Raw genomic sequence first — 27,858 nt, 5'->3', positions numbered from 1 at the left:
ACTTTTGGGGATTGTCACTAAAGTCGTCTCAAGATTTTTAGGTCCATTCAGTCTACGTAAGGACAATTGAAAAAGCGGATTGGAAAAGTTGCTGTAAAGGTGACGTACCCCGCTGCCTGACGCTGGTCCCTTACCGGCTTAATTCGAGGAACTGGCTCTGCCCAATCGTTTAGATCAGGAGCCTGTACTACTGGATCTGGCACTCTGATGAGGTTGTTAGAATACCCACAGCAGAGTGCGGTGCTGGACAGGTCCCCCTCACCTCAACTAGATTTACCTTTTGAGGTAACTATCAGACTTTCCAAAACTCTAAAGTGCCACCTAGATCACTTAGGGTGCATTTACACAGAGAGATTTATCTGACAGATTTTTGAAGCCAAAGCCAGAAACTAGAAAATCCTGATGCTAATTGGTGAGTGAAGATGGGGCGTCTGCAAGTGTAGCGCCTAGGGCAGCAGCAGCTGGTAATACGGCCCTGGGCACTGTATATATGGGGGGTCTGCAGGTGTAGTGCCGGAAGCTATGTGACTGAGATTAAAGGGCGTTTCCAGTGATGGCAGGTGTAAATAAAACTATTTCGTCCATCCCCTATATCAACCTTAGTAGTGTAGAATGAAGTCACTCTATAGAGTACAAGCCTCCATTCTAATCACCACAGAGAGGGGGAGGCGTAGGCGTGATGTGAATACTGTACAGGCGCAACGTCACAGCCGCAATATGTCACGCTGTAGCCCCGCCTACAAGCAGCGGACGCACGTACAGCAGTGCGGGGGACAGAGACGTGAAACGCAAGTGTTGGAACGCAAGAGGTTTACTCCAACTTCCGCATGTGTCTTTGCTGTACCAGGTAGTAGAGACGTTTGACGGTTATAACGTTAGATCACTGCGCTGCTTCTAGGAAGTGACAGTTGGTGGGTGCTGCGGCGGGATTCTCGCGCATGGGACCGCTCCATTAGTAGGTAGGGGAGAAATCACATGCTGGCCTTCCTTATTAAAGGTAACGCTAGAGACTATGGACGCTTAGGGGATTAGGTGCTCCTCCCCTGCACTGTGACAATGGCCGCGTCCATCCCACGGATCGCACCATCTGCAGCACCTCCCAGCGGGGGCTTCCAGCTGCTGCGCCAGTGTGCCGGCTGATGGAGAGTGACGGTGGGGTGTGGCGCACTCATGTGTGAGCTCCTCAGCATCCTGCTCTCCGCGCTCTGTGCGCCTGCGCCGCCGCTAGGGCCCTAGAGTCATGTCCCTGTTTTTGTGTCCCCCCTGCAGCTGTCACTTGTGAGCCGCCCGGCACTTCCCTGTTTGGAAAAGTTGTATTGGAGAGAGCGGTGTTCCCAGGGCGGCCTGACCAAGTGTGTTATCCAGGGGGGGGGGGACGAAGAGACGGTGACCCAAGAGCTCAGCCTCCCTGTAGGATGAGTACCGGGGAGGAGACGCCGCAAGCCGACTATCCGCTGCACATACTCGTCTGGAAGAATGACTTCCGTGCCCTGGAGAGGGAGCTGGAAGGGAGGGTAAGCATCCTGCTGCTGCTGCTGTCACTGGCCTGTGTGTGCTGTCATGCTGTGTCTATTGTTCTCTGTCCTAGTCCTGAGATTATAAGGTGACATATATATATATATATATATATATATATATATATATATATATATATATATATATATATATATATATATATAATGTGTGTGTGTGTGTTTATCTATATAATTGTGCCCATCCCCCGCTGTAAGAGATCCCTATTATTCACCCCTTGACAATAATACCATGTTTTGTGTTTAATCCTGACGTAATCCCTTATTGTTTCCCTGGAGCATATATCCTTATGGGTCTGTATTTTTTTCTATTTTTTTTTTTTATTACCCTTAAAGGGGTACTGTGAGCTGGGGGGCTTTTTTGCCTATGGCCAGGGAGGAGGTGGATGAGGGCAATGACGTCCCCTTACCTCCTTGTGTCCCGGTTCGCGCTGCCCGGCGGCTTCCTGGTCTCTGATGCGGGCTGGAGACGTGACGTTTCAAGTCCGCTCAGCCAGTCAGTGGCAGAGGAGGGATCCCACCTCTGCCACTGACTGGCTGAGCGGACTTGAAACGTCATGTCTCAAGCCCGCGTCAGAGACCAGGAAGCCGCCGGGCAGCACGGAGCGGAGCGGATCGATCCAGGACGCGTCACTGGAACCAGGGAGGTGAGGAGACATCATTGCCCTCATCCACCTCCTCCACGGCCATAGGCGAAAAAGCCCCCCCAGCCCGGAGTACCCCTTAAATTTACCAGCATAGTTAAAGGGGTACTCCAGCAAAGAAAAAAATAATAAAATCAATGGGCCAGAGATTTATAATTGCTATTTTAAAACAAATCTCCAATCTTCTAGCACTTCAGGCTGCTGTATGTCCTGCGGAAAGGGATATATTCTTTCCAGTCTGGAGAGTAGAAGAGGTTTTCTATAGGGATTTGTTACTGCTCTGGAGAGTTCCTGACATGGACAGAGGTGGCAGCAGACTGGAAAGAATACACCACTTCCTTCAGGACATGCATTAGCTGATAAGTACTGGAAGACTGAAGATTTTTTTTTTATAGAAATAAATTAAAAATCTCCGACATTTTTTGATACCGGGTCATTTAAAGGGGTTTTCCGGCGTTAGGCAACGTTTAATATCTTGCTGCTGTAATGTAGAAAGTATGAAAGAGCCTATGCTTACCTATCTGCACTCCCCTGGTTTCCTTTTGTGGTGTCTCCCACTGACTGCAGCACCTCGTCTTCCCAGCCAATCACGGGCTGTTGCACTGTCCCATCTCAGTCAGTGATTGGCTGAGCGGGCCGTGACTGAGGAAGCGATGCAGTCAGCGGGTGACACCCAGGGAGCACAGACAAATAAGCATATACTCTTTGTTGTTTTCTATATAACAGCAGCAAAATGTTAAAAAATGCCTAACGCCTGACAACCCCCAACAAGGCCTCATTTACATCAATTCTTTTTCGTATCATTGGTAACCTGTCAAAATGGATTTCCAACATATGCCACCATATGGGCCCATTGACTTTAAAGGGGTATCCTGACAGCAGGTAAAAGAAATGCAGAAGCATATAGCATTGTTTGGCTGTCTGCTCCAGTTCTGAAGTGACCAAAAATCCATTTGCTTTATGTATCTGTAATCTTCCTCCCTACCATGTCCTCTCACTACTTCCTGGTTGAGCTGTTACTCTGTACTACAAATCCCAGAATACATTGCTTTCTCTTCATCACAGTCCTCCCACCCTGCCTACTCCCCTCCCACAGCACCACTGCCAATTCCCTGCTTAGATCTTCTGCAGAATATTGCTCCATGCAGCAGACTAAAGGCTGTATTAGATGGCCCACACCCTGATATCTACTTATTATTACTTTTTTTTAACCAACATGGCAGATCACATAGCAGCACTGAAGGTCCCTATACAATGCTTGTGACAGATATATGCATATCTGTACTGCCAGATTCAATGCTTTTTTTTTCACACAAAGTAGTACATTTTTTGTCACAAAATAATTAGAACCTCTATTTTACATTAAGTTAAACACATCTTCACGACGTCTTCTGCTGGCTGGACAACCCCTTTAAGTTCACCATGACCCTTCCTCAGGCTCCATAGTCACCCTCTGTTTTTTTATATCGGAGCCAGTTATCCACACATTTTTCCCATAATTTTATGTACCAATCTTTTACCTGGCACAGTATTAAGATATAAATGACTTCCAGCGATTTCCCCCAATCCAGTCTTGAGCTCGCTTCCTCATAAAAAATGATCTGGTTAGTTTGACAGGACCAATCCTTCATAAACCCATGCTGATCAGGCATCATACATTTATACTCGAGCGTAGCATGTCTTAGAAAATCCTCAAATAATCTACATACAAATGCAAGTAATAATGTTTAGCAACAGCTATGGGACTTGACTATGTAAAAATTATGGATGTTCTTGTTAGTTCACCCAAGCCCTGTAGGTGCCAGATAAACTGTGTGTGTGTGGTAAACATGTCCATTAATTACAATTCCCCAAAAGAAGGTAAAAAAATAATAAAAAATGCAGTTTTAGCCTCCACTGTTAGGGCCCTATTCCACAGGAACGATAATCGTCCGGATCAGCCCCATTTGGCCCGATTCGGACGATTATCGTTCGGTGAAATAGAGAGAACAATCAGCCGATGATCGTGTCATCGGATGATTGTTCATTTAGGGCCAGACCTAAAATCAACGTTCCCCCACCACGCATCGCTACAGTTGAATAGCGGTGCGCGGCGGGCGACCGACGATTTGACAAGCAGCAGCATACATTACCTGTCCAGGCTTCTTCTCCGCTCTGTCTTCATCCCCGGGTCCCGCGCGCTCTATCTTCAGAATGGCCGGTCAGCTGACGGAGCACCCAGCCAATCACAGGCCGGGACCGCCGCGGCCTGTGATTGGCTGAGTGTGGCCTGTCAGCTGACCGGCCATTCTGAAGATAGAGCGCGCGGGACCCGGGGATGAAGACAGAGCGGAGAAGAAGCCTGGACAGGTAATATATGATGCTGCGAGGGCTGCAAGGACATCGGTAACAATGTCCCTGCAGCCCTCACTCAACGATCATCGGGCTGTGGAATAGGCCTAGTAAACGAGCGGCGATCTAGCAGATCGCCGCTCGTTTATATAGTTGATCGGGCCCCCATCGGCCCGTGGAATAGGACCCTTAGACTCCATTCATATGTTTCCATATTCTGTCTGCTATTGCGGACAAAATGTGGATCCGTTCATTTGTATGGCCCCCATACACACAACTGTAGGTGTTATGGCCCTATTCCACGGAACAATTATCGGCCGTATTCGGCCGTTACTGCCGATAATCGTTCCGTGGAATTGACAGCAACGATCAGCTGACATCGTTCATGTCGGCTGATTGTTGCAGTCGTTTGGTTTTCAACATGTTGAAAACCAAACGACTGATACAGCAACGATCTGCTGCCGGCGCTCCGTGGAATAGGAGCGTCGGCACCAGATGCTGCTGTGTCCTATGGGCTGCCTGGACAATCGGCGATCCTCCGAGCAGCCCCCCTGCAGCTCCCCGCGGCCCCTCCTGCACTCACCCGCTCGCTGCTGCCGCGTGGAATAGCGGCAGCAGCGAGCGAGGAGCAAACGAGCGCTAAAAGCTCCTGTCAGTAGCCTGTGGAATAGGGCCATTAAGGATCTATGTATCTATGTTGGCGCTGTGAACCATGCCACAAAATGGAACGGATAAGCCATTGTGTGGCACCTAATTGTACTGATCACCTATCCTCAATAAATAGTCAGGTGGGTGGATGCACATGCGTAATGCTGTCCGGAGCTGCGGGTCCAGTGTATACTGGACTGATACAGTGTGAATTAAGGCCCTATATCACTAAATGATTATCGGCCTTAGGGTCCATTTACACAGAAAGATTGTCTGTCAAAGATTTGAAGCCGAAGCCAGAAACAGACTATAAACAGAGTTAAGTTCCTACAAGAAAGCCTGAGGTATTTCCTTTTTTCAAATCCATTCCTGGCTTTGGCTTCAAATCTTTGGCCTCAAATCTTTGGCAGATAATCTTTCTGTGTAAATGGACCCTCACTTGGCCAATTACTGTCCGTTTAAGCCGATGATAGTTTAGTGTAATAGTGCATGTTGTAAGGCAACATTCAGTCATGGTGGTCTTTCAACATGCTGAAAGGGCACAATTTTTTGCTGTGGTGGACGACCTGCCCCTACTCACCTGTGTTTTGGATGAAGTGGATTGGAGTTGTGGTTGCTGTTTCTTCCTATTGAGGGATAACAGGAGGGCTGCGGTCCCATAGCCCCACATACGCTGTAGTGAGAGTTGTGCCTCGATCTGCACAACTCCTCCAGGTGAGGGAGTCCTCCTTTACCTCTGTATTTTTCCTCTTCTACACCATGGAGCTCTATCTTTGCTTGTTCTTGCAGTGTAAATAACACAGGTAGCAAGGGGGGATGCCAGTGCTGAACTGACAGGACACTGACAGGTCTCTGCCATTTGGACTCTCACAGCTTGGTATTACTGTTAGTTTCCATTTTTGTTTTGTTTTTTTGTTTTATTGCTGTACACTCTCTACAGGCAAGCTGCCGAATTCGCAAGTTTTTGCACCAAGACGCATCAAAAGACCAGCATAAATTATATGGTGTGTGAACACTGTACAAACACTATGCTGTGATAGTTATGGGGAAAGGGGAACACAGTGATCCCACTTAGGGTGCGTTCACACCTACAGGATCTGCAGCAGATCTGCAGCAGATTTGATGCTGTGTTCAGTTATTTAAATGAAATCTGCTGCAGAAAATCAGCTGCAGATCCTGTAGGTGTGAACGCACCATTAAAGAAAATGCTTTCAGTATACACATGGGATCTGTAGGAAAAAAAGGGGAAAAAAAGTTTATAAAAAGCTTTGAGCATGTGACATGGCCAGACTAATCTCAGGAGCCATGGTGGCTAAAGAATTCTCTCCGGTGCCCATGTTCTTGGAGTCATTTCAGTTGTTTTGAATGTACGTTCTGTAGTCCAATGTTCTTATAATTAGTATTGGCTATTTTATTATTTTTTTCATACAACAACCAAGAGTTCTTTTGGCCCTTAAAAGGTCACTGCCATCAGAAAAAGAGAGAGACATGTCAGAATTTTTTCTTGGTCGTAGGAATGAGCTGGGAGAACACACTGCTAAGCGCAATCCTCTTCCGACTCTGTGTCATCTGGTCAGTCGGGCTCCTAATGTTAGGGCCCTATTCCACCGGACGATTATCGTTCGCATAATCGTTAACGATTAACGATCTCAAACGACCACTATTGCGAAAGACCTGAAAACGTTCACTCATTCCCATGGAACGATAATCGTTACTTATGATCGTATTTGCAATCGTTTTTCTTCGCTATTGCATTTGTATCTACTGCAAACTACCGAACGACGTCTTATTCAATGCGAACGATTTGCGAACGAGCAACGATAAAAATAGGTCCAGGTCTTATAAAGCGATCAACGATTTCTCGTTCGGTTGTTAATCGTTAATCTATCGTTTAGATTCGAACGATTTATCGATAATCGTTCGGTGGAATAGGGCCCTAAGGCTGTGGAGCCCGACTGATTTCACTTACACTTCTCCCCGCTTGTTCTCACGATCAGTACGGGTCTGAACTTTCAGACCCGGACTGATCAAAACATTGGACATGTCTCTCTAACGTCAAAAGTTTCTTTATGATGACAGTGACACTTCAACTAATAAACTTGTTTATTTTTAGTCTACTAGGACTAATCCTTACTTAACTTGTCGCATACACTTCTAGTCATAGGCTGAGGGGAGTCAATATGCATAGCTATGCATCGTTGCCAATATTTTTGGGTATGGTTTTGGCCACATACAGCTATTGGCCATGAATAGAAGACGTATTTGTCTCCAATCTTCCCATGTCTGTATCTCAGAGCATGAGATGGAGCTGAAGTTATAAATATATAGATTTGTAATTTACTTCTATTTAAAAATCTCAAGCCTTCCAGTACTTAGCAGCTGCTGTATGTCCTGCAGAAAGTGGTGTATTCTTTCCAGTCTGGCACAGTGCTCTCTGCTGCCATCTCTGTCTGTGACAGGAACTGATTTTTCTACTGCTCTGGACAGTTCCTGACATGGACAGAGGTGGCAGCAGAGAGCACGTTGTCAAACTAAAAAAAATACACCACTTCCTGCAGTACATACAGCAGATAATAAGTACTAGAAGGCTTGACATTTTTGAATAGAAGTAAGTTGTAAATCTATATATAATTATCTAAGAACAGTTGATTTGAAAGATTTTTTTTTCTTCTGCCAAAGTACCCCTTTAAATTAAGACCACCATTTAATCTTTTTTTTTCAACCTGATTGCTTATAAATAGCTCAAGTGGAGCCGTCAGTAGCTATTTTTATTCTAACCAACCTATCAGTGATTTTTCCAGTAATAAGAGAAGCATTGCTTGGCAGTAGGATCATTTTGCACGCATACATAGTGTTGTTTTTTTTTTTATCATGTATGTACGGGAGCACGTTTTTTGGATGACGTCAGTATGTTATCGACACATTGGATGGAGTATTTTTCTTTAAAGATTTGCTTGAAGTTTTTTTATAATGTGGTAGGTCCCACGTGCCCAAAAACCCAGATCAGTCTTGCATCTTAGGCAGAATAACATACTGTAGATGCGATCAGAGTAGAAATGTCTGGAAACCTACCGTATATTGTAGTCCGTACACTGCATTTTAATAAATAAGCATTTTTTTTAATTGATTTTATTTGCAATATTTCCATTACTTATGCAATACTTTATCCATGTCAGTATTTATTCTTCACTGCTGCATTGGAGGGATCCTGACAGGGTTTTATATTGCAGCTGTGCTGCATACTCCTGGTCACTGGATTGGCAGAATCTCTGTAAGTGTTCATACCAGTTTACTCATCCGAAAGGGGTTTTCCTCTAAAATCTTCTTATGTGTGATATTGTAGTAATATTCCTGATTATAATTATTATAATCCTCTTATTTTCAACAGCCTTAATTGCATCGGATTAACGAAAACGAGTCCTTCCTTATGTTGTATGGTGCTGGATTTCATTATAGCTCTGGCTACTAGCTGTTTATCAGTCACCAAATGAAACAAACATAAATTGGACACATGCAAAATTTTCACAATCCCTAGGTCTAGTAGATAAAAAAAAACAAAAAACGTTGTATTCTACCTCTCCAGTGATACCCTTGAGTTGTAAGATTGGGTACCTAATAAGTTTGTAACTCGCTGTCCTGTGACATTCCCTGCTTCAAACGCTATAACCAACAGTGAAAGTCTTTTATTTTTTTTTTTTAATTCTTTGGTATTCCTTGGTATTAATAAATTCAGAAATGTAGGATTAAAAAAAAGCGGCACTCACCGTAGACAATCCCAAGTGGTTTATTAACAAGCAAAACCAGGATAGAGTGTGAATTCTAAGGCCTCAGTGGAACGTACCTAATGTCTAAAACTCCAGCTCTCCCTCGGTTTGGCTTGTTTGCAAATAAATGACCACTTGGATTGTCTATGGTGAGTGCTGCTGTTTTTTATAATCCTTCATTTTTGCATCTAAATTTGTTCGCCTTGAAACAGAGCACCACCCAGGTCAACCGATTCATGTCCATTGAGGGAGAATGATGCCTGCCATGGGGTTGCCAGAAAAGTGTTGGGATGCTACAGTAGCGGTGGCGGATTTTACTTCTCTGTTATGCATTCCTTTTAGTAAAGAAAATGTATTAGGCAGGCTTATGTGTCTTGATGGCTACAAAGCCATTATATATGAGAGCCAGAAAAGGAGGCCCCGTAGGAAGTGGTTTTCTTAATAGTCACACTATTGTCCAGTGGATTAAACAACAGAACTAGATATGAATTATTCATACTTAAAGGGCAACTATCAGCAGGTTGGATGAATCTAACCTGCTGATATGTCTCTATGGCTCAGGAAACAGAGGAGGAAGGTATGTGTCTTACCTTCCCCCTTTGCGCCGTTCTGGCGCAGTTAGTTACATGGTCCAGTGAGACCAATAACAGCACTGGGGCACCCGTTAGGAGCACTGCCCACCCCCACAGCGCTGATCTGTCCCTAGCCGGCCAGCCCCTTTCTAATCATAATGGATGGAGTGGGCTCGCCGGGGGCAGGCTGGATCAGTGCTATGTAGGCAAGCAGTGCTTCTAGCGGTCTCACCAGATTGTAGAGCACACAACTAATTGCATCGGGACAGCGCAGAGGAGGAAGATAAGAGACATATTTCCTCCTCTGCGTCTCCTGTGCAATAGTGACATATCAGTAAGTTAGATTCATCTAACCTTCTTATAGTTCCTCTTTAAAGGTTTGATGGCTGATGATATGGTTGCGAAGGTCAAATAAGTCAGCAACTGGTTTAACTGCATTCTAATATATACTTAAATAGCCAATATCCCCATGGATGTTTAGAACCTAGGGACCCACGATAGTCTGCAGAGCCCCCTACACCTTTGCCTTTTAGTTCCATTCCATTCAGTAAAGCATTATTGTAAATGCACATTAGTTACATTGAAATCAGTACAACTGCTGTCTGTATAGCTCTGACGTCCAAACTGAAGTGGTGGCAATAGATGGGTGTCCCTGCTGTCTTCTCTTTTCTCAGCGAATGGTTAAATAGTTTTCACTTAGTGTATTGTTCACATGATTTAGTGACATAATGGAAAATTTCATAAAAATATTAAAGCTGTTTTAATTTCTCATTTTTATATTCCACAACAGGATATTGAAGAGCTGGATCCCCGGGGCAGGACACCATTGCACCTTGCTGTTTCCTTAGGACATCTTGAATCTGCTAGGGTGCTTCTCAGGCATAAAGCAGATGTCACAAAAGAAAACAAGGAGGGCTGGACTGGTAAGACATTATATATTGCATTGTATTGCATTGTATTGTATTGCATTGTATTTTCTGTTAACCTGAGCTGAGAAGGTGCCCTTGCTTTAACGCAGTTGGTGCTTGATAATGGAGTAGCGGTTTAAACACAGGCTAAAAAAATGGTCACATAAATCACATCAGGAGACACTTAAAGAGGCTGTGCTATGAAGCAAAGTTAGTAAAATCAGACGTGTACCATGTACATATGTAAAGTAGTACAGATTTGCTGTTTATAGTAAAATACCTTACATCCCTGTACTGTTATTCTCCCCCATGGATTTAAAGTAATACTTACTTTTTCTTTATTAGTGGACAGTGTCACCTAGACGGGGCCTTATGATGGTTTCTAAGCTTTGTGGATGGTGTAGATAACTGCACATAGAGTGTGTGTGTGTGTGTGTGTGTGTGTGTGTGGGGGGGGGGGCAATATAACTTTAATCACTCCCTGGTTTTCTCTCTAAACTGTGATCCCGCGGTTGCCTGTCACAGTGCAGACACTTTCCTACAATCCCCCTTTGCTCGCAGGCTTAGTGGAGACCAACTGCCGGTACTTTCTGTAGATTGCAGTTTAACTGAGCATGCTTGGTCCACCTTAGTGGGTCATAACCAAGGGCAACAAGTTATCAAAAACAATGCAGAATCATAGGGCACTAGGTAAGTCTAGATCTCTTAAACAGTACAGAATACGAAATGTTTGTACATGTGAGTAGTAGATGCTTGGAAGAGACTTCCATTATATGTGGTTGGTAACAGAATTTGAACTGGGATAAACATAGATCTATCCTTAAATAAAAAGAAAATAAGGACATACTAGATAGACCAGATGTTGTTCTGCAGACATTCTACTGTTGTTCCCTGTATGTTCAATTAGCATCAAATCCATAGCCGTATTCTGACCATGGCAGGTGTTTCCTATATATTCTCACTATCAGTGGACGTCCTGGTGATAAGCTGTCAATTGCAATGGCCAATGGCTTATAAATGTAAAGGGCCTTTAACATCATTGGACAATGACCCTTTCATTTCAGGGCATTTCTAAGATGGTGTACAAATGGACACGTGTAGCACATACCTTTTTTTGAGATTTTTTTTTTTTTTGGCTTGTGAAATGATCGTTGTTCATTGTTGTGCTTGTATGCTGTATTTATGGTACATTATTATCTCTTCCAGTTTTGCATGAAGCAGTCAGCACGGGAGACCCAGAGATGGTGCAGATGGTTTTGCAGTATCGAGAATTTCACAAGGCATCTACAGCCCTTGGAGGAGTACCTGAACTCCTTAACAAGACATTGCAGGTAACCTCATATTATTCTTGCAGCTGCATCCAATAGGAGCGGTCTTACACATGACTCTAAAGCTATACAGTTGCTTTCCTGCAGATTTTACCAGCATTTCTGCTGCCATGATGCTTTAAAAGTACAGTTCTTTTGGTACCCAAAAATTGTGTACCAAATTAGAAATGGTGAGGAATTAAAATGCAATCACTGAGCTCAGGGAGATCTAATCTAATGGAGTACTAATAAAGAGTCTCCTTTGCAACACTGCCCCCCTATAAAATTTGAATATGCAAAAAAAGTGGGAGGGAATTCCCTCCCCTCTATGACGCGGCTCCGTTAGAATCAATGGAGCCACGTCATAGAGGGGCAGGGGATTCCTCCCACTGCGGGTGGCCCGGCCCGACCCAGTACCCCTGGAAAGAACCTGATGGTACATTTGCTTTAAATAACTATTGTTTTTCAGTAACTAACCTTTGTTTACATAAAAGCTCATTGAAGTTTTTTTCTAGAAACTCTGCTTTACCTAAAGCCTGATTTAGGGTACCTTCACACATACCGTATTGCAGCTGTGATACTGATTACCATTAAAGCCTATGAAACTCCATTCTCACAACAGATTTTCATTCTGCTATGAGAATGGAGTCCATAGGCTTGTAAAACCTAAGAGTTCTTGCTGTTGTGATATTAAAAAACAAAAAAAAAAAAACACCCTGTTGTAGCCGAGACCTGGAACAGCGCCAAAGGGCATCGGGAGAGCGCGAGCAGGTAGGCATAGCTGATTTTTTTTTTTTTTTTTTTTTTTTTTTTTTTAACATTGCAGCTGCAATTAAGTTTTACAAGCCAATGGACTCCATTCTCACAGCGGAATGAAACTCCTACGCTTTAATAGTAAACAGTATTGCAGCTAATTTTACTGCGGAATTCGAGCAGAGCTGCGAATGTGATATGTGTGAAGGTACCGTTAAGATGAATCTATCTGCTCTATGGATTGCTGTTAAGGTGTAAAGGTATGTTCACACTGAGTAAATCAGGCAGAATTCCACAGCAGAACTTTCCACCGCGGAATCCCGCCTGTCTATGGGACAGCGCACGCTCCTCTCCTGCGCCACTCTTCGCTCAGAAGTGACATGTCCGCCTGATTTACTCTGTGTGAACATACCCTTAAAGTAAACTAGAAAAACATTTTTAGATTTATTAACTTATGTATATATTCATCTGTTACTTATCTGGACTGATGTTTTTTTCCATTTGTCAGGCTTCTGATTTTTATGTGGAAATGAAGTGGGAATTCACAAGTTGGGGTAAGCTAATACATTTTGTGTTCTATGTAAAATCTGTAGTCACTTTTAATGTTTATTTTGTCAGTATACTCTTCACTTCTTTAGAATCACTGGGTACTTGGTTTAAAGTGTTCCATTTCACTTAAAGGAGAACTCCCACAAAATGGAAAACTCACCAGAAAGCGGGAACATAATAAAGTATACTTACTGATCACTGTGGCCCCATAGCGCTGCCTTACCAATATCTCCCCACCTCTTGCCTCTAGCGGCTCCTGCTGCTGCAACATCACATCCCCTTTGATGGAATGCTTGTGCAGCCAATCAGTGACTAGGGTGGGACACAGCTGTGAGTGGCTGAACGGGCAACCCACCAACGGGTATGTGACGTATCCAGACGAAAATAGCATTGGACATCTGCCCAAGAGACGTCTATTATCTATATACTGGTGTCATCTGTCACGGCCCTCCTCACTGTCTGTGTTGATAAGAAGGCCACTGCTTCTCTGCCGCTAGAAATTGTTACATAAATTAAGCATCCGCAAAAAAAGACATATTTTTAAATTCTGTGAATGTTGAGATGTTAAAATATCCACACTAAAAGGCAGACATATTTGTCCCTTCTCTTACAGTTCCGTTGTTGTCCAGAGTGTGCCCCAGTGATATTTGTCGAATATGGAAAAGTGGTGCCAAGCTTCGTGTTGATGCTACCCTGTTAGGTTTTGAGAACATGAGTTGGATCCGAGGCAAACACAGTTTTATATTTAAAGAGGAAGGTGAGATCTTACATATTCCTTACATGCTTTCTGTTTCTTTACAGGTATAAACTTTAAACTTCTGCATGCAAAAGCAGATGACAGCGAAAGCTGGGTTTGGTGTGGAAGCGTCCCACGTGTCATCCAGTTCTGTGCACAAGCCCTATTCTATTTTTCTGCACTGAACTGGCCCATGCGGTGGACAGTCGCATGGCAACTTAAACTTTCGCCATCACCTGGGACTGCACCCAAAGGTTTAAATCTAACCTGCTGATATGTCCCTACTGCACAGGAGAAGCTGAGGCGGAAGGTATGTGTCTTCCCTTCCTTCTCAGTGCCATTCTGGTGAAGTTAAATCTTTTGCTTCACGGTCCAGTGAGATTGTTAGGAGCACTACGGCACCCATTAGGAGCACTGCCCGCCCCCCATAGGGCTGATCCGGCCAACCCCCAGCTGGACCACTCCATTTACTATTATTAGAAAGGGATGGGCCGGCTGGGGGCTGATTAATGTTATGGGGGCAGGGAGTGCTCCTTACTGGTGCCCCAGTGCTCCTAATAGTCTCACTGGACCGTGGAGCAAAAGATTAACTGCACTGGGATGGCGCTGAGGAGGTAAAACACATACCTTACTCCTCGGCGTCTCCTGCAGTAGGGACAGATAGCCTGCTGATAGTTCCCCTTTTAAAAGGTTACTTTGTCCCAACCACTCAACACTTCAAAAAAATTTTAAAAAAAGGTTAGTTCTTCCTTCCCCCCCCCCCCTCTCCTTTCCCTCTCTTAGGCTCCGTTCCCACTGAGGAAAGGTAGCGGAATTCCGCGACGGAATTGTCCGCCGCGGAATGCCGTTAGCCTCCCGCTCATAATGGGAGTCTATGGGAGGCGCGCGCTCCTGCCCTGTCCGCGCTGAAGAATGAACATGTTCATTCTTCAGCGCGGACAGGGCAGGAGCGCGCGCCTCCCATAGCCTCCCGCTCATAATTGGAGTCTAACGGCATTCCGCGGCAGACAATTCCGTCGCGGAATTCCGCTACCTTTCCTCAGTGGGAACGGGGCCTTAGTGGGAAAGTTAGGTGACAACTGGCATGGCGGCTATAAATAGGATTTTATAACTCTTGACAGAATAGGACATCTGAGGGACTTTTAAATGCTCGTGAATTTTGGAGGGAGAGATAGGGGGTTCATTTTTAGTATAAATGTCTGTAATGGAGATGGATGTAGCAGTGGTCATATCAAAGTTGAAGAATTAAGACTCAGACAGGTAAGTACTATTGTTACATTGTTGGTGTGTCAATGTGTTACCCTGCAGTGTGTCAGTGTATGGAGACATTTGTTTCGCAGTAAGTACTCAGTTTCCAGTGAATAGTTAAATATCGCTGCTTATGGTAACTTGTGCGTGCTGGAATCATTGATTGCTAAGCTCGTTCTATAATATAAACCAGTCGAATAAGCTTTTCAGGGCTGAATAACCATCCTAAGGATAAGGCTTCTTTTCATGTTGAGAGCTTTTTAAATCTAATTTCCCAGTTAATGCTATGAAGAAACAAACAGACTTCCAATGTCCACAGATAACTGGGCAGAGCTGATGGAGATCAACCATGACGACAGGACTGTCACAAAAGAACGCTTTGACATCTCGCAAGAAATAGAGGGCATTACTTTGGATTCTATGCAGCCAGCAGAGCGTGAAGTTACCAAGAGACTCACCTCCCCTGTTATTAACACTTCCTTGGATACAACTTCAATCGCCTTTGAAAGGTAATCCAGTGTATGACACCACACCCAAGTGTATGACTTGTAGGATACCAGTAGTAAGGGGGTTTCATAATTGTAGATAATTGTGTTAAGCTTACATACTTTTTGCTTTTCATTGGGTTGGGTTCAGTCATTTTCAGAAAAATGGGTACTACTGCCACTTTTAGAATGGAGGAGATAAAACTACCCTTATTCCCATCATCCCGTGTGTTAGGGCCCTATTACACGGGACAATTATCGTTCTAAAAATCGTTAGATTGTTCGGACTTGAACGATAATTGGTTAGTGTAAAAGCAGACAACGATTAAACGACCAATGAGAAATCGTTGGTCGTTTGATAGAATGTGGAGCTATTTTTATCGTTGACCGTTCGCATGTAATAAGACGTTATTCACAGTAGCGACAAACGCAATAGCGACGACAAAACGACGCAAGAACGATCATAAGTAACGACCATTGTTCTGTGTAAATGGGTGAACGATCTCAGGTGGTTCGCCGTAGCGGTCGTTTGAGATCTTTAATCGTTGATCATCGAAAAATCGCTTTGTGTAATAGTACTCTTAGAGTCTCTTAACCTGCTGTTAGTTTCCCTTTACATTGACATTTTCCCATTTAAGGGGTAGTGCGGTGTAAGACATATTTTCACAAAATAACACACATTACAAAGTTATACAACATTATAATGTGTGTTATGTAAGTTATTGCAGCTCGGGTCATTTGTAAATGGGAGCATAGTATCCGTGTCGCACAACCTCAGAATAGGTGTGGTGCTGTTTTTGGAAGTAAGCAGCTATGTTTTTTTCTAACTCCATTAGGATGGAAGAATGTTTTTCCATATTCTTGCTCTTTTGTAATGATACCTTTCTTTTTAGAACAAGGTCTGGATTCTGGGGTTGGAGGACAGACAAAGCAGAATCCGTAAATGGTTATGAAGCAAAGGTAATTCCAGTGTGTATTGTATGTGTGGTGTCCATGAATAAATCTGTATTCTTAGTCGCACGCCTTCCCTTACTTTAGTTTGGTAAATGATCATTTCCTTTTCATTAGGTTTACTCAGCAAATAATGTAAATGTTATTACAAAAACGCGGACAGAACATTTAACAGAAGAAGAAAAATCTCGGTATAAAGGTAATGGTAAAGGTTTTTTTGTTTTTTTTTTAATAACTAGGAAATAAGTCTATACTGAACTGAAATTTATTCCTCTGGTTTATTTAATTACTGATTTCTCTTTAAACCTGGATACAGTTATTAATGACGCAATATGATATAAATGCGTCTTTAGTTAAGAAAATACAGTGGGGTTCTGCAGGACTTGCTAAATTGATGGCCTTTCAATTATCAGTTTTTTGTTTTGTTTTTTTGCTGTTAATAAAGACCTATAGACTATAACCTTTATTGACAGCCTTAGCGTTGGAGCCTCAACTACAGATTTCCAATAATTGAGACACCTAGTGGCCAATTTGTATAACATTATATTTCATATAACAACAGGCAAAAAGCTGGAGACAAGAGTGGAGCTGTCTGTGGAAGAAAGTAGCCATGTTTTTGCAGTGCTGGATAACCCCTTTAAGGGCTTAATTTGTACTTTTTGTAAGTGTGTGTATATAATATATACATATATTTTTTCTATGATCTCTTAGCTGACAGAAACTTCTTGGAGTCCTTATTGGGGACTGTAGAGCACCAGTTCGGAGCACAAGGGGTGAGTGGTAGCGTCACTTTTACTTTACATTGTTGATGTTGTGATCTGGATTTTGTTATGGTATGATTCTCCTGTATTTGTATAATTTCCATTTCCTGATAACGGAGTTATCTGTTTTCGCCCTGTTCACACATCCCGTAAAATTGTCAGTGGTTGCAGTTCTGCAGCCACGGACAATTTCAGAGCCCATTAAATCCTATGCTAATGCTGTAAAAAAAAAAATAGAACAGGTCGTAGTACGTATGGCGGCACGGATGCCTCCCCCTGCCCCTGTCACTGCTTCCATCTCTCACCACTCCAGCCGGCACCGGTGGAGTAAGTGAGTAGTTCTCGGATGCCATGACAGGAGTGCACATTATGCGCTCCTCTCATCTCTGCTGCCGGGCAGCTGCACTCCTCTTGGGGGATCCTTGCCGCGATCCGATTACGGCACGGAACATGTGAATGAGGCCTTCAGTGATGTTCAACTTTAACTGCAGTTATGTGACTATTTTTTTTTTCTATTGATGCTTTTCGAAGTCTCATTCATGCTGAAAGTATCAGCAGCTTGTCTTAGCCTTTGGAAAGGTCAGCTTATTTGTCACCCTTTGTGTAATTCTAGAGAACTCTGTGTAAGCTGTAACGTTACATCAACAGGAGCTGTCACTATGCTCCCTCTGTGACTACAAGGTTTCAAAAGGAAAAGTGTGTATTATATTTCTAATAGGGGAATAAAGCAGTGTATGCTAAAAGCAGGATGTAGGTCCAGCTGGTCTTGTAATAGAATCCTCACATTTGGCTAATGGAACATGAGTGATGAGAAGGGAGGAGTTCTCACAGTCCTTTCTCTAAAAGGATTGTGTCGTCGGAAAATGACCTATTGTTTGAATCGGGTTTTTATGTTAAATAGACACTGTCCCTGCAAATAACTTTTGACACGTCATCAGACATGAAAAAAGTGATTGATCACAGCAGGTCTCAACCGAAAACGGCTCTGATCAGAAGATATAGCTGTGGAAGGATTGTGATAGCGCAATCCACTTCACGGCCAGCTGCTCATTCTACCAATATTTTCTCATAGACTTACATTGAAAAAGACAGAATGAGCAGCCGGCCTGGGAGTGGATCACGTTGCTGCGATCTCTCCACAGGTATATCCTTTGATCAGAGCTGGTCTGAGTTGAGACCCAATGTGATCAATAACTTTTGACTTGTCTGATGACATGTCAAGTTATCTGTAGTGACAGGTAATCTTTAAACATATTTTTTTACTTAAATTTTTTGCTGATGTTTTTTCTAATTTTCCATGTTACTATCTGTTTTATAAGATAAGTGAGCTGTACAGCATTACATTGAAAGGTGACACCAATAGATAAGTATAAGACAATAGCTGCTCCCTGTGGAATACTCTCTTTAAAGTGTCACTGTCGTGAAATTTTTTTTTGCAGAAATCAATAGTCCAGGCGATTTTAAGAAACTTTGTAATTGGGTTTATTATCCGAAAAATGCATTTTTATCATGAAAAAGCAGTCTGAAGCTCTCCCCCCTGTCTTCATTGTTCTCCTATGGAGAGAGCTAAACAAAAGACCAAAACAGGACAACAAAGAGTTAATCTACAAATCCCTCGGGATATCTCTACTGACCATCACCAGTGACCTGTCTGAGCTCGGATTACAGCTGTCACCCAGCTCCATGCCTGTAATCCTCTGTTATCTGCTTTCTGCTGCCGGCTAACTCCCTCCTTCCTCCTCCCCCCTCCCCTCTCCCTAGAACAGACAGGGTACGTCTCCTGCAACAAGTCACAATTTTCAGATTTTTCAGAGTGGATGAAAAAGAGGAAGGAGGGGGGGACCTGGGAAAAGGCTTTTTACATGCAGATAATGGCAGATTTGGCTAATAAACCCAATTACAAAGTTTCTTAAAATCGCCTGGACTATTGATTTCTGCAAAAAAAAAAAATACGACAGTGACTCTTTAAAGGTCACAAATTATGTTCAGTAATGTCTCACATTCATCTCAGGGACAGGTCCTGCCTATTGTCCTCTATGTCCTTGGGACTTGCTCTGAAGCATATCACTAAATGCTGTTAAAATAGCTTAGGCAACATGGCAGCCTCTATTACAATGTACCATTTTTTAAATTTTTTTTTTTTTTATTACAATCAGAAAATAGAAAAAAAAATAGATAAAAAAAATCAGTAAATCTAATCAGTAAAAACAAATATATGTTCATAAAAGTAAATGGGGTCTACAGAAACTGTATTAAAGATAGTTACAGGTCCCAAGAGGTTGGTCCTGTGTCTGTAAAGTCCTTTGGACTTACAGTAAATGTTAACATGTCGGTACCCTCTTAATTGAGCTGTTCTTTATTTGTAAGTCATAACTCCTAATTTATGTACATTACTGGCTTTTTTTAGGATCTTACCACAGAATTTGCAACAGCCAACAATCCAACGGCTATCACACCAGAGGAATATTTCAACCCTGATTTTGACCTTAAAAACCGGGACATTGGAAGGCCTAAGGAATTGGCCATAAGAACCCAGAAGTAAGTAGAGTATGATTGAAGATCCGCATTCTCCCATCTTTATGTGTTGGTTAATAACAGGATGAGTTATTTTTTGTTCTTTTAACTTTATTCATATTGATTAGAGATGAGCAAATTAGCTCTGTAGTTGGTTTATCAGCCACCTGCCTTTGAACTCTGTGACTCTGCGACCTGAGTACCTGGAAAAGCTGGATCCAGTCCTGGGAAACAGTTCCCGGGATTGGATCCAGCTTTTCCAGGCACCCAGAGGGGCACAGAGTTCAAAGGCAGCAGGCTGATAGGCCGACTGCTGAGTTAACAAATCGCTTGGCTTTGTTAATACTTTGAATTCGCTCGTCTTTAATAATGTTTTCTGAAATATGCCTCACTGTTAATATTACGTGTGCTTGTCGTTATTTGTTTTACTATTATTACTATGCTTGGTGGAAAACTTATTAACTGACTGATTAACAGATTTAAAGCCACGCTGTGGATGTGCGAAGATTTCCCTCTTTCACTAGCAGAACAAGTCACTCCCATCATTGACCTAATGGCCAGAACAAGTTCCCATTTTGCTCATTTACGGGACTTCATAACACTTCAGTTCCCACCTGGCTTTCCAGTGAAAATAGGTATGACTTTATATAATGTGTACAAAGTTTTGTCTCTGCAACTAAATGTATAAGTGTGCAAACTTTTGTCTTGTCCTAGTAATTTAAAGTGGATTTGTCACGGTTTAATGTCTGCATCTACCTTCTCCTGTCAATAGTAGATGATGAGGAACATGATATATATAATATAAAAAAGTGTGTGTATATGTATATTAACTGTGTGTGTGTGTGTGTGTGTGTGTGTGTGTGTGTGTATATATATATATATATATATATATATATATATATATATATATATATATATATATATATATATATATATATATATATATATATATATATATATATATATATATAATATAAATAACAAAGGTAATCCGAGGCGGCACTCCAGGTATAAAGTGAATGAAAAAAAGTTTTATTCACCCATAAATGTGCAACGTTTCGATCTCTTGTTGAGATCTTTGCTTGAAAAAGATCTCAACAAGGGATGGAAACGTTGCACATTTATGGGTGAATAAAACTTTTTTTCATTCACTTTATACCTGGAGTGCCGCCTCGGATTACCTTTGTTGTGGATCTGGAAGCCTAGGTCTGGCTACCAGAGGTTGTGCACCCACCTGATCCTTGAGCCTGCACAGTGCCGTCCTGCAACCTTTTCTTTTTACACAGGAAAGTGTGCAGCCCATAGCAGTATATTTTAGTGGGGCACAAAATATGTGATCAGCCCAAGGATCAGGTGTTTTTCTGTTCCTCGGCTGATGGCTGACATTTTTACACAGGCACAATTCTAGCAGTGCTTCCCTGTAAAGGGCCCTTAGTTAAAAAAAAAAATGAAAGCTACAGCTGTGAAACTAATGATCTGGAAACAGCTGAATTCTTTCTGGTTCTGACGGTCCAAGAAGTGTGAATGCTGAGCTCAGGGCGGTGTGAGTCACATCCCCTCCAGCTCATATTTACATTCTCTCAGTCACATCCCCTTCAGTCTCATTAATAACCGTCCATCTTAGGGAAAAGTGCAGATAGTCAACCAGATAGTAAACTCCCTATATCTCCACAACCTGGGAGAGAGCAGAGATATGAATGCTCTCTCTTCCGGTGCGTATTTAGCAATGTCAGCAGTTTTTGCTAGCTCAAAACTGCTGAAAGATTTGCTTAAAAATAATGCACATGTACCCTAAAGCAACAATACTTTATTAGTTCCCTGATATTACCTTTTTTAATTATTTTTCCTCACTCTATGAATAGGGTTTTGTAAAAAAGAAACAGTGATAAGCGAACTTGCCAAACATTCTGGTTTGTCCGAACCGACTCTTGGGGGCTGGAAAATTTGCATGCAGCCCTAGGCAGTCCTATATTCCTGGCAGCACTAGGGCTGCATCCAACTTTTCCAGACACCGGGAGTCAAATGCGGAATGTTTGGGTTCAGTTGAACCCGAATGTTCAGCAAGTTCGGTCGTCACCAGTAAAAACCCTATAAACATATTATACACAAAATTTTACTGTATCACTGTAGGGTAATGACCCTGTTTCTTTCCACAGAAATCCCGTTATTTCATGTGCTGAACGCAAGAATTACATTTGGGAACGTGAACATTTGCACCACCGCTGAGGAGAGCTCACCATCCACTCCAAGAGGAACGCCAGATGAAGGTGAAAGTTGATAGAAAACATTCTTCTGTATGAATTTACATTTAATACTCATATGGTCATATTCCTTATAATTAGTTTGTTTGTTTCTTTTAGCCACTGCTGTTCCCAAATTTGAAGTAGACCAATCGGTGTTTGAGATTCCACCATCCTACCATATTCAGGAGAATGGAAGGAGTCTACACATTCGTGATGAAGATGATGAAATAATGCAGTTTGCAATTCAGCAGAGTCTTCTGGAATGCAGTGGAAATCAGGTTAATTCAACATATACACCCAGTTAAAATCTGTTAAAAAGTTGTTGACTATACAGTGGTAAAACAGATTTATCATCTCCAGTAAGGGTCCTATTGGATGGGCCGATGACAGCCTGATAAAGAATTTCAACGAGCGCCAATTGGCTAGATCAGTGCTTGTCAGTGCTCATTTACTGAGCCTGGTTTTACAGCTTGATGATCATTTAGCAAGGGCTGCATGGACATTGTTAGCGATGTCCGTGCAGCCCTTGCCCTAAACTGTTAATACATTACCTCTCGACGCTCCTGGTCCTCTCCTGCCAGCTGCCTTTTGTCCCGGCGGCGCGGATGCAGCTTCAGAGCGGCTAATCACTGTCTGGGACCGCTGTTGCCAATCATTGAGCTGACAGGCTGGTCAGCCAGAGACCGCTTCGAAGCTACAGCCGTGGCGCCAGGAAGCAAGCAGAGGGCAGGAGAAGACCGGGATCTTGGAGAGCAAATGTATAAGTTTATTCAATCATTAGAGCGATGCGTGGTTGGCAGCCGATGATTTTAGGTCCAGACCTAAAGACGCGATCAGCCGATGATCGTTGTCTTCGGTTCATCGTTTTTTTTGTTACATGGAGCGATAATCACCGTAATCGGCATGACTCAGTCAATTAACGCTCCATGTAATAGGGCCCTAAAACTCACTAAATAAAGATATAATTTTAACTACTCTAAAAGTGACACTGTCACCCCCAATAATCATTTTTCAATCTTTATAGGTGTGTGTAATTGTTTTTCTATTTCATGAGGTGGCTTTGCCTGAAATTGTAACTTTGCCGAGTATCTTCTAGCGCCACTGGGCGGGGCTTTGTCCCTGAAGCGCCACATAGCCCCACCCATTACAGGGCCGTTGACCCCGCCCCCTTGGGCACGTCATATGTCCCGGCGGCCGCTCCCTGTTTTGAGGCCTCCTTGACGTCGGTGACGTGCGCGTCCACATCCCCCACCGTCTTCCGTGTGCGGGAGCATCATGTGGCGCACAGGTGCAGAAGGTGACCGCCGGGTCACCCACAGCCGGGCTGTGCGTGCGGTCGCACAGCCCGCCAATTACACCGGCTGCACCGTTCCTTGTTGTTTGGGACTCTCCGGAGGCCTCGCTGCGGCTGTGAAACCCTCCTCACAGCCAGCAGCGAGGCGCAGGCGCATGCGCAGTGCGCGGCAGACGCCGCAGTGCGCCAGCGCACTATGTCTGCGCTTCGCTGCTGGCTGTGAGGAGGGCTTCACAGCCGCCGGAGAGTCCCAAACAACAAGGGACGGTGCGGCCGGTGTAATCGGCGGGCTGTGCGACCGCACGCACAGCCCGGCTGTGGGTGACCCGGCGGTCACCTTCTGCGCCTGCGCGACACATGACGCTCCCGCACGCGGAAGACGGTGGGGGATGTGGACGCGGACGTCACCGACGTCAAGGAGGCCTCAAAACAGGGAGCGGCGGCCAGGACATATGACGTGCCCGAGGGGGCGGGGTCAACGGGCCTGTAATGGGCGGGGCTATGTGGCGCTTCAGGGACCAAGCCCCGCCCAGTGGCGCTAGAATATATTTGGCAAAGTTACAATTTTAGGCAAAGCCACCTCATGAAACAGAAAAACAATTACAGGTATGCAGAGAGATATAGGCGGGTTACACACACCTATAAAAATTGAAAAATGATTATTTGGGGTGACAGTGTCACTTTAAGTATTAATGTTAAGACTTAATTGTAAATCATGTCATTTTTAAAGTGACCCACTTACCTAGTACTCACTAGACAGTACTAGAGACTTTTGTAGAGTTTGTATAAGCAGCACCTTTACTACTGCTGCAGCTTCAAGTCCAGAAGCTGAGGATGTCATGAACCATTCAGGTACCAATACAGAGAATATCTCTCTGCCTGTGCGTGGAGTGAAGGGAGTTTAATGTACGAGTCCACAGGCAGCTCATGACATGGATTTCCAGTATAGTAATGAAAGGGTAAACGCCCTTTTACACTGGCAACGAGCGTTGCTAGGAACGCTTATTCATTTGAAGGCACTACAAACAAATGCTCGTTTGCCTCATTGGGGGCCGTGTAAAAGGAACCTAAGTGTAAACATGAGGTCCATCCCATTTTCATATTTTTCAGGCAAGCTTGTAGACCACAATTGCCCCCTCTTAAGATCCAGTGCTTTTTAACTCTTAAAAATAATGTGCACACTGTTTCCATAGGATGCACACTATTTCCACAGGATGTATTTCTAGTTTGCAGGTTTCGCTAGTGGTATAATCAGCAAGTGTACATTAACCATGTAACGCCTTAGCCATTTTTTAATTTGTAGGCTTTTGTTTTCTCATCATTACCTTTCATTTTTCCATTTGCAGAACTACATGAGTTTTTTTTTTTGTGGACCAATTGTAAAAAATGTAAACTTTAAAAAAATAGGGGACGACTTTGACCAATAACTAGATTGCTCATAAAGATTAAATGCAGTACCTATGTGCTGCATTGATCCACAGCACGGAGATCGCCCTGTGACGGCTATTTGCAGCGGACCCCAGCAGATTATAGCATCCAGTAGTCTCCATGTATTCATACCCCCTTAACAGCACAATCATGTACATGTATGTGATTTTGGGTTAAGGGGTTAAGTAATATGCAACCAAATACAGTTATGTGCTACGCAACATACAAGAGTTATTTCAGCTAATAGCTGTTTGATATGGCAGACTAGCAATGCTCCCTCATGTACTTAGATAAAGGGCTTCTGTAATTTACTAATTACCAATGTTATTCCTGATACGCTCTTAATGTATGTGCCTTTGTTTTTATAGCAAATACCACAAAGCCATTCAAACGGAAGTATTTCTTCAAATCAGGTGTTTGATGCTCAGTATGAAAGGTAAAGTAATGTATATGCAACTGCTAGTTTATTGGATGATAGGGGTCTTTTTACATTTATTGCATACAGGATACATTGTAAGTGGTTGATAGGTGGAGGACCTACCTCTGGGACACACACACACACACACACCTCATCAATGTAATGAGTAAAAACTATCATGTTCTTTTTTTTTTTTTTTTTCATCTAACTATTTTTGGTTCTGGAAAATATGCTGAAATGACCTGATGTCCCACCACTGCCATTCTGAGGGCACCTGACATGCTGTGCTTTTTGCTTTTTCCTGTTTACTGTTATATCCCTTTTGTGCTGGAATAGCTTGCTTGGACAGTCACTGGTTTAGGTGGGTCACCACTGTGGCCAGTAATTGGGTGTGCATGCAGTTCCTGTACTGGTATTACAAGACTGAAAAAGTGCATCAGGCAGCGGGTGCAAGCAGAACAGCAGTGACTGAGATCTGGGCAGATGATTATGGTTTGCTTCTTTTTGACAAATTGGGGGGGGGGGGGGGGGGTGAAAAACTGCCGCTGGAGAACATCTTTAAGACATGTTGTAATCGGTTGCGTTTCATAATAGTCGCAGAAGGCTATAACCACACAGAAAATAGAAAAATAAGAGATTTATTACATAAAATGATGCTTAGCTGAAGTTTTAGGTGGTAAAGATGCATAGTTGTTCCTGTTCCACAATGAAGACAATGGGGAGCCCCATTGTATATAATGCTCTAATATACACCCATCCCCTTCAATGAGCACCTGGGCACTTTCCATCATCCCAGCTGAGACTGACTAGAAGCTACATACCCCCGGCTTTTATAGTAAGTTTGGGTGGGGGTTGATGTGCTTCTACAAATGTCTTTGTAGACCATTGATGACCTCAAATGGAAGTTTCCCAAAATTTGCACATATTATCGGTCACAATGTGGTTTCACAATTACAGTTACATGCATTTTGACAGCTGAACAACTGTACCCTCCAGTGTTGACACTGTTGGGGAGGTTTATGGCTGGACAGTTGACATAACAATGCTTCTACATACGGATTCCCATACACATAGCTAATACAAAGCCATCCTACACAGCCAGATAGATATAGATTATATATATATATATATATATATATATATATATATATATATATATATATATATATATATATATATATTAACAAATAAGATATGAAAAGAATACATTCCTTTCTATCACATCAACAAGACACTTTAATTTTAGCAAATAAGTCCATCTGGTTGCACATGTATACTGGCCCATGTATGTTTGTGCTTGTATTTGTTTCTATTTATTTTGTTGGCTAAAAGTAAAACTGCCCAGAACAGGTGAGCAAACGTTACTGAGCCAAGTTTTAATGGCTCCGTGCCACATGCCAGTTTACTATAGCGACAGATAAGTGACAAATGTATATTTTGTATGTTGACATTGACTCTTATTTATAGAATACACAAATGTCTTTCATCTACCCCCACTAGAGCTCTGCAGGAAAGCCTTCTTGCCAACTCTCAAAGTGCCCACTCCAGTCTTAGCAGCCATTCTCAGAGCTATGACAAAGACTTACAATTTGCTATGGAACTGTCTGCCAAGGAACAAGAAGAACAGGAAAAGATTCGTCTCCAAGAAGAAGCTGAGCTGGCGGAGATTCTACGGCTCTCGCTTACAGAGAAATAAACTGTGTGAACTACTGGCTCGGGAACCTCTTACGATACGGGTCTAGCCTTCACTTTTCTAATGCCAGCAGTGAAGATGCCATGCGTGAGGGCATAAGGTCTCTCCACAGACTCTGTATCTACCAAAGAACTGTACATTTTTGATACTTCTAATGTTTGTTATTTCTTTTGCTTTAAAGAATTGCAAACCAGGGACTCTGCCTCCTTCTTTTCAGATATTCAGTAGTCTAAAAGGCAGTTTGTATTGATCAACTATCGATAGAGATCTAAAATTCAGGATGTAAATGGAATAGTTTTACAGGTTTTTGCTTTTCAGGAAGCCGTACAGCAGAAGTGTCCTTTTTAAAAAAAAATGATCAGTACAGATGTAGCGTATGTGAATGCAGAGTCGTGTAGACACCTATGTGACATGTCACTGGTATGTAAATACTGTATACCTGGTGAGTCTTTTTGTTGAACTAGATTATACCAGAAGCGGGCACCAGTAGCTGCCACTTTTTTTGGTTCATTAAATAAAAGAACAAGAAAAAATATTTTAACAATGGAACATTTCCAGGTAAGCTCACAAAGGCCGTACTAAAGGGGTTAGGACAATGGAACTAAATAATAGATTTTTTTTATGTTTAGGCAACCTGTATACCTTCTGGTGTGGCATTACTGTTCCGAAATGGCTCCATTAGCTAATAGATTGTATAGATTCATGTGGACAACTACAGTTGCCTTTCCCAGTTGACTAGTGGTGCTATAGAAAAGATATTTTCATCACACCTTTCGACATTTTGAACTGATCTCGCCAATTTCTTATTTTTTTTGTTTCTATAAAAACAGTCAAAAATGGAAATACTGCTCAGTGTATTTATGTATTGTACATTTACACTGTAGATGCTATGCGCTCTATGTTCGCTGTTACAATATGATTTTTAAGCTTGGCTTGGATAATGGCTTTTATTTATTATTTTAGACAAACCTGTTCCCACTCATAAAATGTCAAGAAAAGATTATCAATTCCTTCACAGGTGTCAATGTTCTCACTAAACTCTAGAAGTGAGCAAAACTACAGTAAGTCTGGGTTTGCGA

At 42.7% G+C, this 27,858-nt stretch overlaps 1 protein-coding gene across 4 annotated transcripts; it reads left to right on the top strand.

Annotated features, from left to right (window-relative positions):
* Positions 1-770: 770 nt before the first annotated feature.
* On the top strand, positions 771-26,974 carry ANKRD13A (ankyrin repeat domain 13A). Of its 4 annotated transcripts, none has more exons than XM_069961345.1 (16): positions 771-847; positions 1,270-1,514; positions 10,282-10,414; positions 11,606-11,730; positions 12,968-13,013; positions 13,622-13,765; positions 15,312-15,501; positions 16,371-16,437; positions 16,546-16,627; positions 17,140-17,201; positions 19,597-19,727; positions 20,181-20,338; positions 21,860-21,970; positions 22,064-22,224; positions 25,037-25,104; positions 26,587-26,974. In XM_069961345.1, the coding sequence occupies exons 2-16, from the start codon at positions 1,416-1,418 to the stop codon at positions 26,780-26,782; spliced, it is 1,773 nt and encodes a 590-aa protein (XP_069817446.1). In that variant the 5' UTR covers positions 771-847; positions 1,270-1,415; the 3' UTR covers positions 26,783-26,974. The 4 variants fall into 4 exon arrangements, with proteins under 4 accessions (XP_069817446.1, XP_069817447.1, XP_069817444.1 ...); XM_069961346.1 differs by lacking the exon at positions 771-847 and adding an exon at positions 886-959; XM_069961343.1 differs by lacking the exon at positions 771-847 and adding an exon at positions 961-997.
* The last annotated feature ends 884 nt before the right edge of the window (positions 26,975-27,858 follow it).

The sequence above is a fragment of the Dendropsophus ebraccatus genome, chromosome 3, assembly GCF_027789765.1.
Source record: "Dendropsophus ebraccatus isolate aDenEbr1 chromosome 3, aDenEbr1.pat, whole genome shotgun sequence".
NCBI lineage: Eukaryota > Metazoa > Chordata > Amphibia > Anura > Hylidae > Dendropsophus > Dendropsophus ebraccatus.
This window is presented reverse-complemented; position numbering and strand designations above follow the sequence as displayed.

Excerpts from the sequence above, each read along its gene's own strand:
- ANKRD13A (XM_069961343.1), top strand. The coding sequence starts at position 976 with ATGCTGGCCTTCCTTATTAAAG. Across the intron at positions 998-1,269 it reads GCTGGCCTTCCTTATTAAAG|CTGTCACTTGTGAGCCGCCC; the intron begins GTAACGCTAGAG and ends TCCCCCCTGCAG. Across the intron at positions 17,202-19,596 it reads ACCAGTTCGGAGCACAAGGG|GATCTTACCACAGAATTTGC; the intron begins GTGAGTGGTAGC and ends GGCTTTTTTTAG.